At 36.8% G+C, this 12,589-nt stretch overlaps 1 protein-coding gene across 1 annotated transcript in view; it reads right to left on the bottom strand.

Moving 5' to 3' along the window:
- The window catches only part of btbd7 (BTB (POZ) domain containing 7), a 46,377-nt gene that overhangs the window by 8,516 nt on the left and 25,272 nt on the right, over positions 1-12,589 (bottom strand). Inside the window, exons 4-7 of the mRNA XM_052587075.1 lie at positions 5,297-5,505; positions 3,747-3,822; positions 2,065-2,225; positions 152-295 (exon numbers count right to left, since the gene is read on the bottom strand). Of these exons, the coding sequence (XP_052443035.1) occupies positions 152-295; positions 2,065-2,225; positions 3,747-3,822; positions 5,297-5,505 (590 nt within the window). The remainder of the gene's footprint in view (positions 1-151; positions 296-2,064; positions 2,226-3,746; positions 3,823-5,296; positions 5,506-12,589) is intronic.

Here is a 12,589-nt window from a genome sequence, read left to right as displayed (position 1 = left end):
AAATTTTAAAGAAATTAGATGGATTGTGATACTTAAGAGGTGTATCATTTAATTGCATCTCTCTTTTAATCACCTCTTCTGCCTCCACTAGTTCATTGTTATGTTAAAGTTAACCAACCTGCTGTATGTGAGGTGAGGAAGTGTCTCCTACCTTGGCCTCCTCCACATAAGGAGAGAATAACCGTGGGCGGACATAAATGCCAGCACTCTTCTGCCGGAGCCAGGCGTTGGCTTTGCCTCCCTCCGCTGTGGGCAGCATGTCAGAGGGAGGGGTGCTGATTAGACCCCTCTTCATCTGTTAAAAGCAGAGGAAAAGCCTTTGCTGATACTTGAAGAGAGCGGTCAAGAAGAACGATGGAAAGATTATGGAATTTGCTGGAGCATTAGCACATTGGGTATCGGTTTTCTTACTCTCTAGCAAATTACATCCTGAGAATCAGTGTGTACCCATTCAAACATCAATCAATATCACCATTTTTGTCATTCTTATTCAGCGTGCGCTGTACAGAAAAACAAAAGTAATGTTACCCATTTGGCTTGTGGCAGCATGACACATTTCTGTACATTTTACAGACTATAGAGAAGTTTTGGGAAGGTTCTTTTGAAAATGTAGGTTACAAGTTACTCTATTTAAATTATAATGAGTAGTGTAACTATTTCGATGACTTAAATGACTAAGTAATGCAACTGATTACCTTTGATTACTTTGTAAATTTCTAATGAGTGTTTTCAACTGTTAATCATTTTCAAACATTTAGACTAGGCAGGGTTAACCTTAAAGTAGCACTCAACACTGATTACAGTCAGACTTTCAAAGCTCTTCATCAATTGAATTAAGATTATAAAAACGTACATTTATAGCACACTACAAAAAATACAAATAAATAAATAAATCAGACTTTATCACCTCTTTTTACTTCGAGAACTTTCTAAGGTTAAACGCTAATTTGAAAAATAAAGCATATACATAAACCCGAACAGACAATAAAACATTTTTTTATGAGTAAGCATGTGTCCTATACTCCTGAAATACTGGGGTCTTATTAAACTCTTAGAGGAGTCAATGCAGTTTGGGAAAGAAATCAATTAAATCTGTGTGTGTCTGTGTTAAAATATTCAGATGTTTTCATTAAAAAAAAAAAAAAATCTCAGTTACATTTATTTTGTAATCAAATTAAATAACTGTAACCTGTAACTAGTACATGTACAAGACTGGGAAGTATGATCATTCACTGACATTCACAGCTGGTATGTAAGCATATTCACAGAATGATGCTACACAGTTTAGTTTAGATGTTTAAGTTCAAGTCAAGTTCAAGTTTGGTGGAAAACAAATTGACAAATATAGGATTAAATGCTTCTTTTCTATATTCTCTTTGAAAAAAAAGACATGAAGGAAACTGATCTTGGTGGTTTACACATGATCCTGACTTACATATTTTTATAAACAGTTTAAAAGAACACTATTAAAGAAACTACTGTTCAAATGTCTGCGGTCTGTAACAAAAACAAGCCTCTTACGCTCATCAAGTCTGCATTAATTTGACCAAAATACAGTAAAAACAGTAACACTGTGAAATATGAAAAACGCTGTTTTCTATTATAATATATTTTAAAATGTAATTTACTTCTGTAATGGCAACGCTGTATTTTCAGCAGCCATTGCTCCAGTATCAGTGTCACATGATCCTTCAGAAACCAGTATAATACTCAGATTTGAGTTTTATCATCAGTGCTGAAAATAGTCATGCTGCTCATGTGTGTTGATGCACTGAAATGTCAAAAGAACAGCATTTAAAACACGTTACACTATAAATGTTTTACTGTTTTACTCGTCCATTTAATGTATCCTTGCTGATTAAAATATTTAAAGATAAACTATTTCAAGTCTTACTGACCCAAAATATTTCAAAAGAACTGTAAACTTCAATTAAGTGAAGCTGCTTGGAGCTAAAAAGCAATTCTGTGTGCTTAAAATCTAGTGTGACTGCCCTTCATGCTACGGTTTAAACTGTATAAACCAAAAGACATACACATTAGCAGAAGACACACAAACACACTCACAGTGTCAGAGAGGACCTCACTGTTGGTTGGTAATATGTGCTCAGTTCTGACGAAAGGCAGCAGTGGAGAGAGAATCTCTTTAAGCTCTTCCAGGTCCAGATCCCTTCTTTTCACGCCACGTTTATTCACACTATGTGCAGTACCACTTAACAGGTTAGGCTCTGGGGAACACACAGAAACACACAGTTTCAAACACACACAAGAATTTGCGCTGGAGGAAACGGTGGCCCAACTTTTCTAGCCCACGATATAGATTAGACAAAGATGGGTGGGAGGGTGTGTGCTTCCAGAGGATTAGTGGTATCGCCGCGCAGCTCCACGGACTGCAGCCGTGCCCTTGAGCCAGGAATTTAAGCCCCTCTGCTCGGAGGATGCTGCACTGCATCGGACCCTGAATTACTAGCTACACCTCAGACAGCAAATCAGTATTATGAACAAAAACTATTAATGGCAAAATGAAGGTGAATCTGTGCATTCCTGTTTCTCTTTAGAATGTGTTCTGGGAGAAAAGCAATCAGAGATTGTGGTTGCGATTTGGCACCGGCTATAAACGTTCAGAATAGTGTTAGTCTGGGTATATTTAATTCTGTTGGGTACACAGAGCAATTTCAGACCCAGGTCTGGAGCCGCCAGCCATATGCTATGCTTCTGTATTGCAGAGCACTTGGCCTGATTTCTCAGAGCTGAGCCAGTCAGAGTCATTACTAGACATTAGGAGGATTGGGGAATAAATCATTAGACTGGCATAGTTCAGACCACCGTCTATAGCAAGAGGTGGAAACAGGGACAAATTCAGAGGTGAAGACAAAAAGTTCAGCCCACAGAAAGGTGTGTGTGTCGAGGAGATGAAGGAATAGTTCAGGCAAAAATTAAAAGACTTGTAGACTTGTCCATTACAATTCAAGTTACAATACAAATCACAAGACAAACGGACCACAATTAAGATATTCATGTTATGATTTTTATTATAAATATTCCACCTATTTTGGAGTCTGGCAGACATGGCCATTATGCACTGTATGAAATAAGTTATGTAATGATTCTTGGAATAAAATAAACTGTTTAAAATTTTTTGTTTTTTTAAATGAATACTTTAATTCAGCAATGACGCATTCAATTGATCAAAAGTGACGGTAACATCGTAACGTCAGAAAAGATTTCTCTTTCAAATAAATGCTGTTCATTTGAACTTTCTAGAAGAAAGCTATCACTTATTCATAAAATAAGCAGCACAATTGTTTTCCAAATTGATTTTCTTGAGCAGCCAATTAGAATGATATTAGAATGATTTTTGAAGGCTTATGTGACAATGAAGACTGGAGTAATGGATGCTGAAAATTCAGTTCTGCCATCACAGGATTTGTTTTTTAATAATTATATAATTGTAATAATTTCACAATATTACTGTTTTTACTGTATTTTTCATCAAATAAAATGAAGCTGTGTTAAGCACCTCTTGTTTTTTTAAAAAAACATTAGAATGATCCTTTTGAAACCAAATGTTTTCACAGTAGTGTATGTTAGTGTTTATAAATAGTTTTTTTTTTTTCTTGAGAAAAAAAAATCAACATATACGTTTGGAACGACATGAGGTTGAGTAAACAAATAACAGACATTTCTTTTTTGGATGAACTATTCCTTTAATGTACATTTAGTAATATTTGAGTGTCTGCATGTGATACCTCTATCGGCCATCCTCTTGATGAGCTGGTGTTCGCCCCACTTCACAACATACTTGAGGATGTCCTGTTCACTGGCCTGTAAAGAGGGGAGAAGAACAGTACCAGTTTATCTTACTGACTTTAGTCAGTGCTGTAAGGCTGAAGAAGACTGCTGTATACAACAGAACAATATCGAAGGAAAAACAGGATATATAAAACCAGCAGGTCCTGCAGGTACGAGATAAAACCTGAGAAAAATGAATTTCCTACTATCTTATCTCTTAATGAGAATATTGCACAGCCAAAATCTCATTTCGTTCACCGTCAGAAGCTGATCCAGGTTTAATGGACATAGATGAACCCTCAAACAAAATAACATTTTTAATAGCAGGGTGGCCACACTTTCTTAAATGCAATTTTTTGGCCTTTTTGCCTTTTACAAAACAGCAGTAGAGTGCAGACCGGAAATTAGGGACGAGAGAGAGTGAATTGGATTTAGACATGACCAACAGCTCTTATATGTCTTGACCAAGTCCACATCACTTTAAAAAAATTATTCAAATGAATCATTCTGACCTATTTGTTTACTTACTGAAAATCAATGTCAATAAACAAACTTTACTCTACTCAAGCTCCAGACAAAGCTAATGAAATGAGCATAACAAAAAAAAGTATATTATTCATTAGATATTTCAAAGACTTTTAAGAATTTATTAATTTAACTAAGTCATTTTAGGGTTTCTTTGACCATGCCAATGAATCAATCAGATAATGTCACTTTTTTAAAGCATGGTATAAAAACTACATTTTTCTACTGTCAAAACAATGCTAGTCTTTATTAATATTTGTTTAAAAATTCTCAGTCACTTCAGGGATAAGATCATTTCAACAGGTTTGACCCAGACTAGATTTACAGAAGACTTGTAAACGCTGAACAGCTAGCACACAGGAGTGTGAGGGTGCTAACAGACTGCTGTGTGCCAGGCCAAATCCCAGATGGGGTTACAGCTCTAGTCTCTATATAAGCTCACAGAGGAGACTTAAGGGAGTCATCTGATACAGCTGCTGACTCATCTGTCTAAAAACAAAAGCAGGTGACCTTTAAGAGAAGGGAGCCCTGATCAACAGAGATCGATAAACAGACTGATAACGACACGCTGCTGTCTGAAATGGATAGGCCTGAAGCACTGCAATGACTTGTGGACTGAAAAAAACACATTTCCCAATAGTGCAATGTGATTCAGTTACCCTGAATTACCCCTGTATGTTTCAAGAGGAGAAAATAAGCTTGACCTTGAAGTAACAGAACAAAAATCATGTGTAACAGACCTTACAAGTAGGTTGTTAGAAATACTGAGCTAGAAAATTAAGTTCAATCAGATTTTTTGCACACATATGAACATGCCCTATGTTAGCAAACCCCTTATTGTTCACATTTAGTTAACAAAATGTCATTTTTTGCCTATCTAGTAAAAGACGTCTCTGTATTCACAGTGCATTTTAATTTACTAGCTAATCTTGCACTGGTAAATCCAAAGAGTACTCAAGGTGAATTGGCTGTAGGTCATCACCTGCAGGTAATCAGACTGAATAGCCACCAGCAGGTGCTCCTTGCTAAGCTCGTAGAGGACGTCGGAGGTCATGACCTGGCTGAACTCCTCGCACAGGAAGTGCATGGCCTGCCGATGAACCCATTTGGAGCCGTATGGCTGTGAGCTCCACTTCAGGATGGCCACCACCGAGTCCAGAGAGATGCTGTCTGCCACAATGTCTTCACAGCCTAAAACCAATAAACAATGACATCACATTTTATTTAGACATAAACAGGGCTTGAGTTGCTCTTAAACACACAAAGCTGTGTCCAAATGTGGTTAATCAAGATTTTAAAACAAAAGCGTGGGTGGTCCGGATGCTCTACCTCCATCTGCCCTCTATGCTGCTTTATCTATTTGTAAAATCATTTTCTCATCACCGTGACTGTAACATAACACTATAAATTTAAAAGCGTCCTAAAGCACACCAGGAATATATTCTACCACAATATATGCAGATATGCCTAAAATATTAATGAAAATGTATGCAGTTAAATGTCACTGTGGGAAAAGATGAATAATTTACCTAATTATTCACAACGAAAACATTGCTTTATGCGGTTTCAAACTGAGCCTTGAATTACTGATTTGATCTGTTTAGTCTCTTCTATTCAATTCTTTTGGTCTCCTTTTTCAGTCATCAAAGACCGAATGTCAAAAGAGAGGCATTCAGAGCAGTTTAATCAGTAAATGCCACCGTTTTTTCCCCCCTGTGCTTGATACAAAGACCCCTGGAGCAGTGGAGAATTTCATCCGCAAAGCAATCCAAGGCAAGTATCTCTAGAGAGCAAGCTTGGTTTTCCCTTTCTAACAGGCATTATGCGCAAAATTCAGTTTCAACAATAGTTTGCGTACAGAAATGCACACATGTATTGTATCACACATTAAACTGATCAAAACCGTAAAGACTATTTCTAAGCATATTAGAAAGCTTTCAGAAGGATCATGTGGCATTGAAGACTAATGGCTTTTGAAAAGCTTTGCTACTACAGGAATAAATTACATTTTAAAATATTTTAAAACAGAAAAAATCTATTTTTAATTCTAATATTATTCCACAATATCACAGTTTATACTGAATTTTTGATCAAATAAATTTAGCTTTGGTGATGGCATATTAAAAAATATCACAGTGAACAATTTACATTATAATATGTGTTCCTCACACGATCATATCTGGAGCTTTGCAATCATTATCCAGCTTTAAAGGTATGGAAAAAACAGCTCCGATATTCTGGACTAATAATTAATTTAAAGCTTAACAGAAAGAAAGAAAACAACATGTTGATGGAATGAGGGTGAGTAAATGACACCATTTCAGTAAATTTGCGAAAAACTCCTTAAACTTGACTTTCATAAGATTGTTTTTCTATGCTATGGAAGTCAATGGGGACCAGCAACTATAGCAACTTCAACTTCTCCAGCACCTTCTCCAAAATATCTTCTTTTGAAGAAAGAGTTTCAAGACACTCATACAGGTTTGGAACAACTTGAGGGTGAGAAAACGATGAGAGGGTTTAGATTTTGGGTGAACTATCCCTTTGCACAGGCACACTGTGCTGATCAGTACCATTAAATATTCAACTAGAAGCAGTCTGCGTCAGAGCAGATGCCTCTCTCAAAACTCTGGAGACAGTATTACATTGTGAATGACATATTTTCTAAGTAAATAGGCTGTTCTTCAAGACTCATATAAGGGTAACCTGGAAGATGTTAAGCATCTGAGAAAGTCAAATAAAGACAACAAGCATTCGTAGTTTCTCATGCAATAACCCTGTGTCCTGTCCAAAACCACAACTTGGACCTTTTGTCTTTTTAAAAAGCATTTCAAAATGTTTTTTTTTCTATACCCAAAAGACTCTGTACACAATTTAATGCATTCACCATGATCTCAAAATCAATAATCATTCACAATTGTGCGGTATTACGGAACAAAAGCCATGACTGCCTGCAGCCTTGTGCCAAATCATAACCATACTGATATTCAGCACAAGTCTGATATTGCTTAAATAGCCTTCTATACTGCCTGCAAAGTGCTAAGGTGTACTGTTTAAGTCTGAGATCTAATGACAATGTCTATCCTTTTATGATGGGCACCGCACAGCCTGAGGATGACTGCTCACACGTCTCCAGCCTGGAGCACACAGAAGATTAAGAGTAGCACTGCATCTGTTTCACTGCATGACTTGAAACCATTTAGTATGCAGAAGCAAAGTAGTGCAGTATTCCCTAATAAACCTGTCCCAGTTAATTATAATCTCTAGTTGCAGAGCCATAAACTTGTCATTTTCGAAAAACGGTATCATATTAGCCTCTAGGGAGTTTTTCGCCCAGCATCCAAAAATCTCATCATTCTTTATTGACTTTATAATCAATGTGTAGATTGTTCACGCTGGGCATGAATGCAGAGCTACAAATCAATGCGAGTTAATGAAAGTTAATGATTAGGTGCGAGTCGAATTCAAACCGTAAAAATGATTGCAGAACAGCAAGGAGTTAATAATTAGTCAAAAATGAGACAAGTGTCCTAACATGAGACCAGAAACAAAAGTCTGCAAAACAAAAGCAACACATGGCAGGAAGACTCTGCACAAACAACTTGCAGTGCTTTCCACTTGAAAGCACTTGAATGCCAAGTACAGAAGATTTGATGGTAATGAGTCCCGAGGACAGACATGTGCCGGTTTTCGGTAATGCGATATATCATGATAAAGAATATGCACAATATTGTTATCATGAGCACTTCAAAAGTACAGAGAATAATTATTTACTAATTATATTATAAATATTAATTAATATTTTTATGCATTTAAAGAATACTTTTCCCATCAACTGGTCACAATGCACAACAATGCTGTATGCTGCCTCATGGGTTCCCTGTATGGGTTCACATGTGCTCCGACTCTGATGTAAACAAGCACGGATAAGAAGCGCATGGTGGAGCACATGAGAATTAACACATCCACTCTCTGACAGCAGGTGGCGCTGAACAGCAGAAATGCAGCTGTAACCCGGAAAACCCATAAACAAAGCACTAGTTTCTATTTCTGAAACATGTTCAAATTATTTAAATAGCCATTCAGATTTGTGTATTCGCTATGGTGTTCATCACAGTGCCAAATACTAAAATATTTAGACTCAATAGGCAATATAATTTCAAACTTTTTAATCTGGACTACAACATGTCCTAGATATATTCAATTTAAATTAGGGCTATATGATAATTGTTATGCGTATCTTTCAGTGAAGCATGGTTCTGTGATCAGTAGTAAATCTCTATCCAAAGGCCAGAGGGTGCGCTCGAGTGGAAACTCCAAATATGCTTCCCAGAAGAAACCTAGAAAAACCCTATAGAGGTTGCTGAATAAACAGATTTAAATGCTTGCATTGATTCAACGTGACCAATAAACACACGACTATGGCAATATATGGTTTATAGGAGCTATTTTAATTTTCATTATAATAATGTCTATATTGCAATGCTAATCGACATAGCCTTTATCACTGCTTAGAATATTATGAAATATGTTGCATGCCTTATTCTGTGTAAGACGCCACATCATCTCACAGAAGGATTTATTTCAAACTCTTAACTAGCATTATGAAGGGAGTTTGGAGCAGACATATGTTATTAAATGTGGTATTTTCATGTGCTTTCAGATGGAGCAGCATTTACTACACAGAGAAGCAGTTCACTGAGAAGCTACGAGAACTACGGTGATGGAGATTCACTTCTAATCACAGAACAAGCTATACTGACAAGATGTGCATGACAATCGCATTCGATTAATTGTGCAAACTCGAATTTCTCTAATTCACGATAATATAAATAAAACAGATTTTATCATGTATACCGTGATAAAAGGATTAGCAATTCATTGCAACATGAAAATTTTATACCGCCATATCCCTAGTCATGAGCAAACACTGATTCAGTACTTTGATGTCATTTTTCTGGACTATGCATCTACAAACATGGGAAATGCAGATAAACAGTGTTGTTTTTAAACAGCATCTTACTGTGCTTCACATTGGGAATAAAAATATTTGTTTGAATCAACAGGACAAAATCTGCATTTACACTAGGCTGCTAAAATTGAAATGGACTTTAATAAGTGTTTATTAAGAAATGTGAGCACTCCTACAGGAAGGGCTCTGCTCTACACAAAAAAAGCAAGAAAAGTGTTGGTGGATGTGGACATCTGCATTTTTTTGTGTGTTCTGACTGGCCACAGATACACTCCTCAGCAGTTAGCATGGCCTCCTTATTAGTGGTTTAATCTTGTATGCCCACAATTGGTCTGTTCCAAAACCCTAGAGAGTTCTTTATGGAGGCAGCAATGCTATTTATTACCAAAACAGATCAATACAAAAGTATAATATAATTAAAATGAAATATTGTTATAATCCAGCTGTTTGTAGCTCACAAAAAAAAGCTCCAGATCACAGTTCCTTAATGAGGTGAGGAGTCATCTTAAGTCAATGTGTCAATGAGTAAAAACCATGAAGATCTGTTGGGGAAAAACTAGACAGGAAAGTTATTCGAGTGAAAAAAAAGTCACAGCCTGCATGGTGCGAAAGGAGGATGAGGAGGATGCACGAGGAAGGCTGGCTGACTCCAGCAATGTGGAACTGCTAACAAATGAGTCATTTAAAATTCATTTCACTCGAAAACTCATAAAAAACTCATTTAAAACTAAACCACGAGCAAAGCAACGTTTTATAACACATTCAGCATTCATTTAAAACATGCTTCTTCCGAAGAAACACATTTTGTCAAGGACTCAAAGCTAACAACAAGGCCATGTGATGTGAAATAGCTAATGGTAGTCTTGAGCTCATTTTACAGTTGAGTACACCTGATATTGGAGGAACACAGCAACACAGGAAGAGAGCGGATACAGTGAAGGACTAATCATTAGGGCATCTATTAGCCTTGAACAAGTGCAGCACCCCAGTCATCTAACCAGAGCCCCGGAGCTTGATATAAGGGGTAGACAGACTAATAGACAGAGAGGAGGAAAAGAGATAGAGCGAGCCAGTCAGCGAGAAAAACAGCGACATGCTGAGATGAAGAAAAATGGGAGGAGGAGTAAAGATTAGGAGGGTAATGTCAAAAAGGACAGAGATAGTGGAAAATTAGCCTGAACGTGGAAGATGGAAACCGCTGAAAGATACAGAGATGAAAATGAGAAGCGGAGAGTGAAGGAGCCCCAGAGAGGTGTTGGGTTAAAATTCTCCATGACCTTTCAGACAAGCTGTAACAGACAGAATCATTACAGAGCTGACAGTCTCTCATAGGCTTAATGGAAACACCACCAGCAATCTGTGTTCATACTAATCAGAACGGTGCCTTGGGGCCAGGAAGGGTTTCCGTATCGAGTTTGAAACACACTCTAAAGGATGTCTGACTTAACCTCTCGCACAAGCATCAAAGCGTCATTGTTTCAAAAGGACTCGCTCTCCAAAGATGTCAATATTAGACCTGTTCTCTCTAGGAACAGAGGTGTTGAGGTGAGTGTTTGTTACCCACAAGATTGTTATTACTTCCTGCCTTTAAATACAGTACAAAATGAGAAGTCTTTTAAAATAATATTAAATCAGTAATAAGACAGAATAATTTATTTGTGACCGCTTATATTAGGTTTTTAAATGCACATGCTCATTTTCTCTAATTTTACATTTAAATTAAATCTTGAAAAAATATCAAATACTGTTAAATGTAATTTTTATCAAATCTCTCAATTTCAATGTATTATAAAGTTGTACTACTAAAATTAACAACTATAGTTTTTTTTTTTAATGTATTTAGACAAAAGTATAGAATGTTAAAAATCAACTATATAACAGTTAATTGCGGTTTAAAAAAGAGCTTATAGGTATTTAGAATATCAAGTTTAATATCAGTGTATCCCAAGAAATAAAGTATTTTCAGCTGTCTACATATAAAATATGCAAGGACTAAAAACAACCCCAACAGGTCAGGTTTTTTTTTGCTCAGTGGTAGATACCATTTACACTCTGCAACCAGACAAACCAAAAAATATATAGGCCTTTATATATATAGATACAAAGATTAATTGTTCAGATGTTTTCATTAAATTGTATGAAATTAATGTTTGAAAAGCTTTAGAAGAAAAACAATGTCACAAAGACCTTGCTTTATGGATTTTTGAAATGCTCCTGCTGCCCAATTTTCATTGTTAGATGATGACATTTCAAAACATCCTCTTTAAACCATTCAACTTAATGAACAGTGACACAAAACTGCAAGCGGAACAAAGAATGAAAAATACAAATGAACACATACTGTCTGAAACACACAAAAGGTTTTCAGTTTGTGAATAATTTCTCTCTCTATCCCCAGATGTCTCTTTCTCAAATGAGAAGCAATGCATTTTTTAAAGGTGCTGAGAACTGGAAGAAATGTGCACAGCTCTCTGTAGCTTCCAGCCTCCAGGCCCATCGATGCAGCTTTTCATTTGCACTACAGAACAGACCTATGGTACACCACGCTGTCAGTTAATGTTATCGTCACAGGTGCAGTGTCACGCTCAGCCCTGCGCCAGTTCATTCACAGCACGAACCCTCACCAGAACCGTTTCCTTCAACTCCAAGTCAGTCTATTTCCATCACACTGTTTGAACACGGTCTCATGTGCCTAAGCCAGATATCTGGACCAGCACTTTGCATTATCTCATCTACCCTGTGAGATACTGATTAGATGCTAATTTTTCCCCCTGAGGCCCACTTTTAAAGTTAGCCAGGTTTCCTGCACTAAAAAGCCGTCGTTTAGTTTTACAGGAGCAATTACTACCCTCTCTCTGACCCTTAGAATTCAACAGCCTGATTAATTTGCTAATGCACTTTAAGATTTTTATATGTAAATGATCACAGTTATGATTATGACACTACTCTGAGGTTAGTCAATGTCATTCATCAGGTCGGGCCAAGTGCCAAGTTACGGAATAACTCTGAAGGAAAATGTGAGCTAACATGTTCATTTGCACATGCTTCTGACAACATAACCATGCTGAACCTGAGCAACTGGGTGAGTTTTTGCAACTTACTGTCCATAAACGGTCTGGCTGGACTAGGAAGGAAGCCGTTGTGAATATTGCATTAAAGGAATCGTTTTACCTAAACAATTCTGACATCAATTATTCACCCTGAAGTCTGTTTAAATGCAGAGCATCATAAAACACAAACAATTGCCATAAAAGCACAATAAAATTATTTGAGACCACAGTTCAGAAGTTTAGTGTAAATCTA

The sequence above is a fragment of the Carassius gibelio genome, chromosome B20 (assembly GCF_023724105.1).
Source record: "Carassius gibelio isolate Cgi1373 ecotype wild population from Czech Republic chromosome B20, carGib1.2-hapl.c, whole genome shotgun sequence".
In the NCBI taxonomy this organism is placed as follows: Eukaryota; Metazoa; Chordata; class Actinopteri; order Cypriniformes; family Cyprinidae; genus Carassius; species Carassius gibelio.
This window is presented reverse-complemented; position numbering and strand designations above follow the sequence as displayed.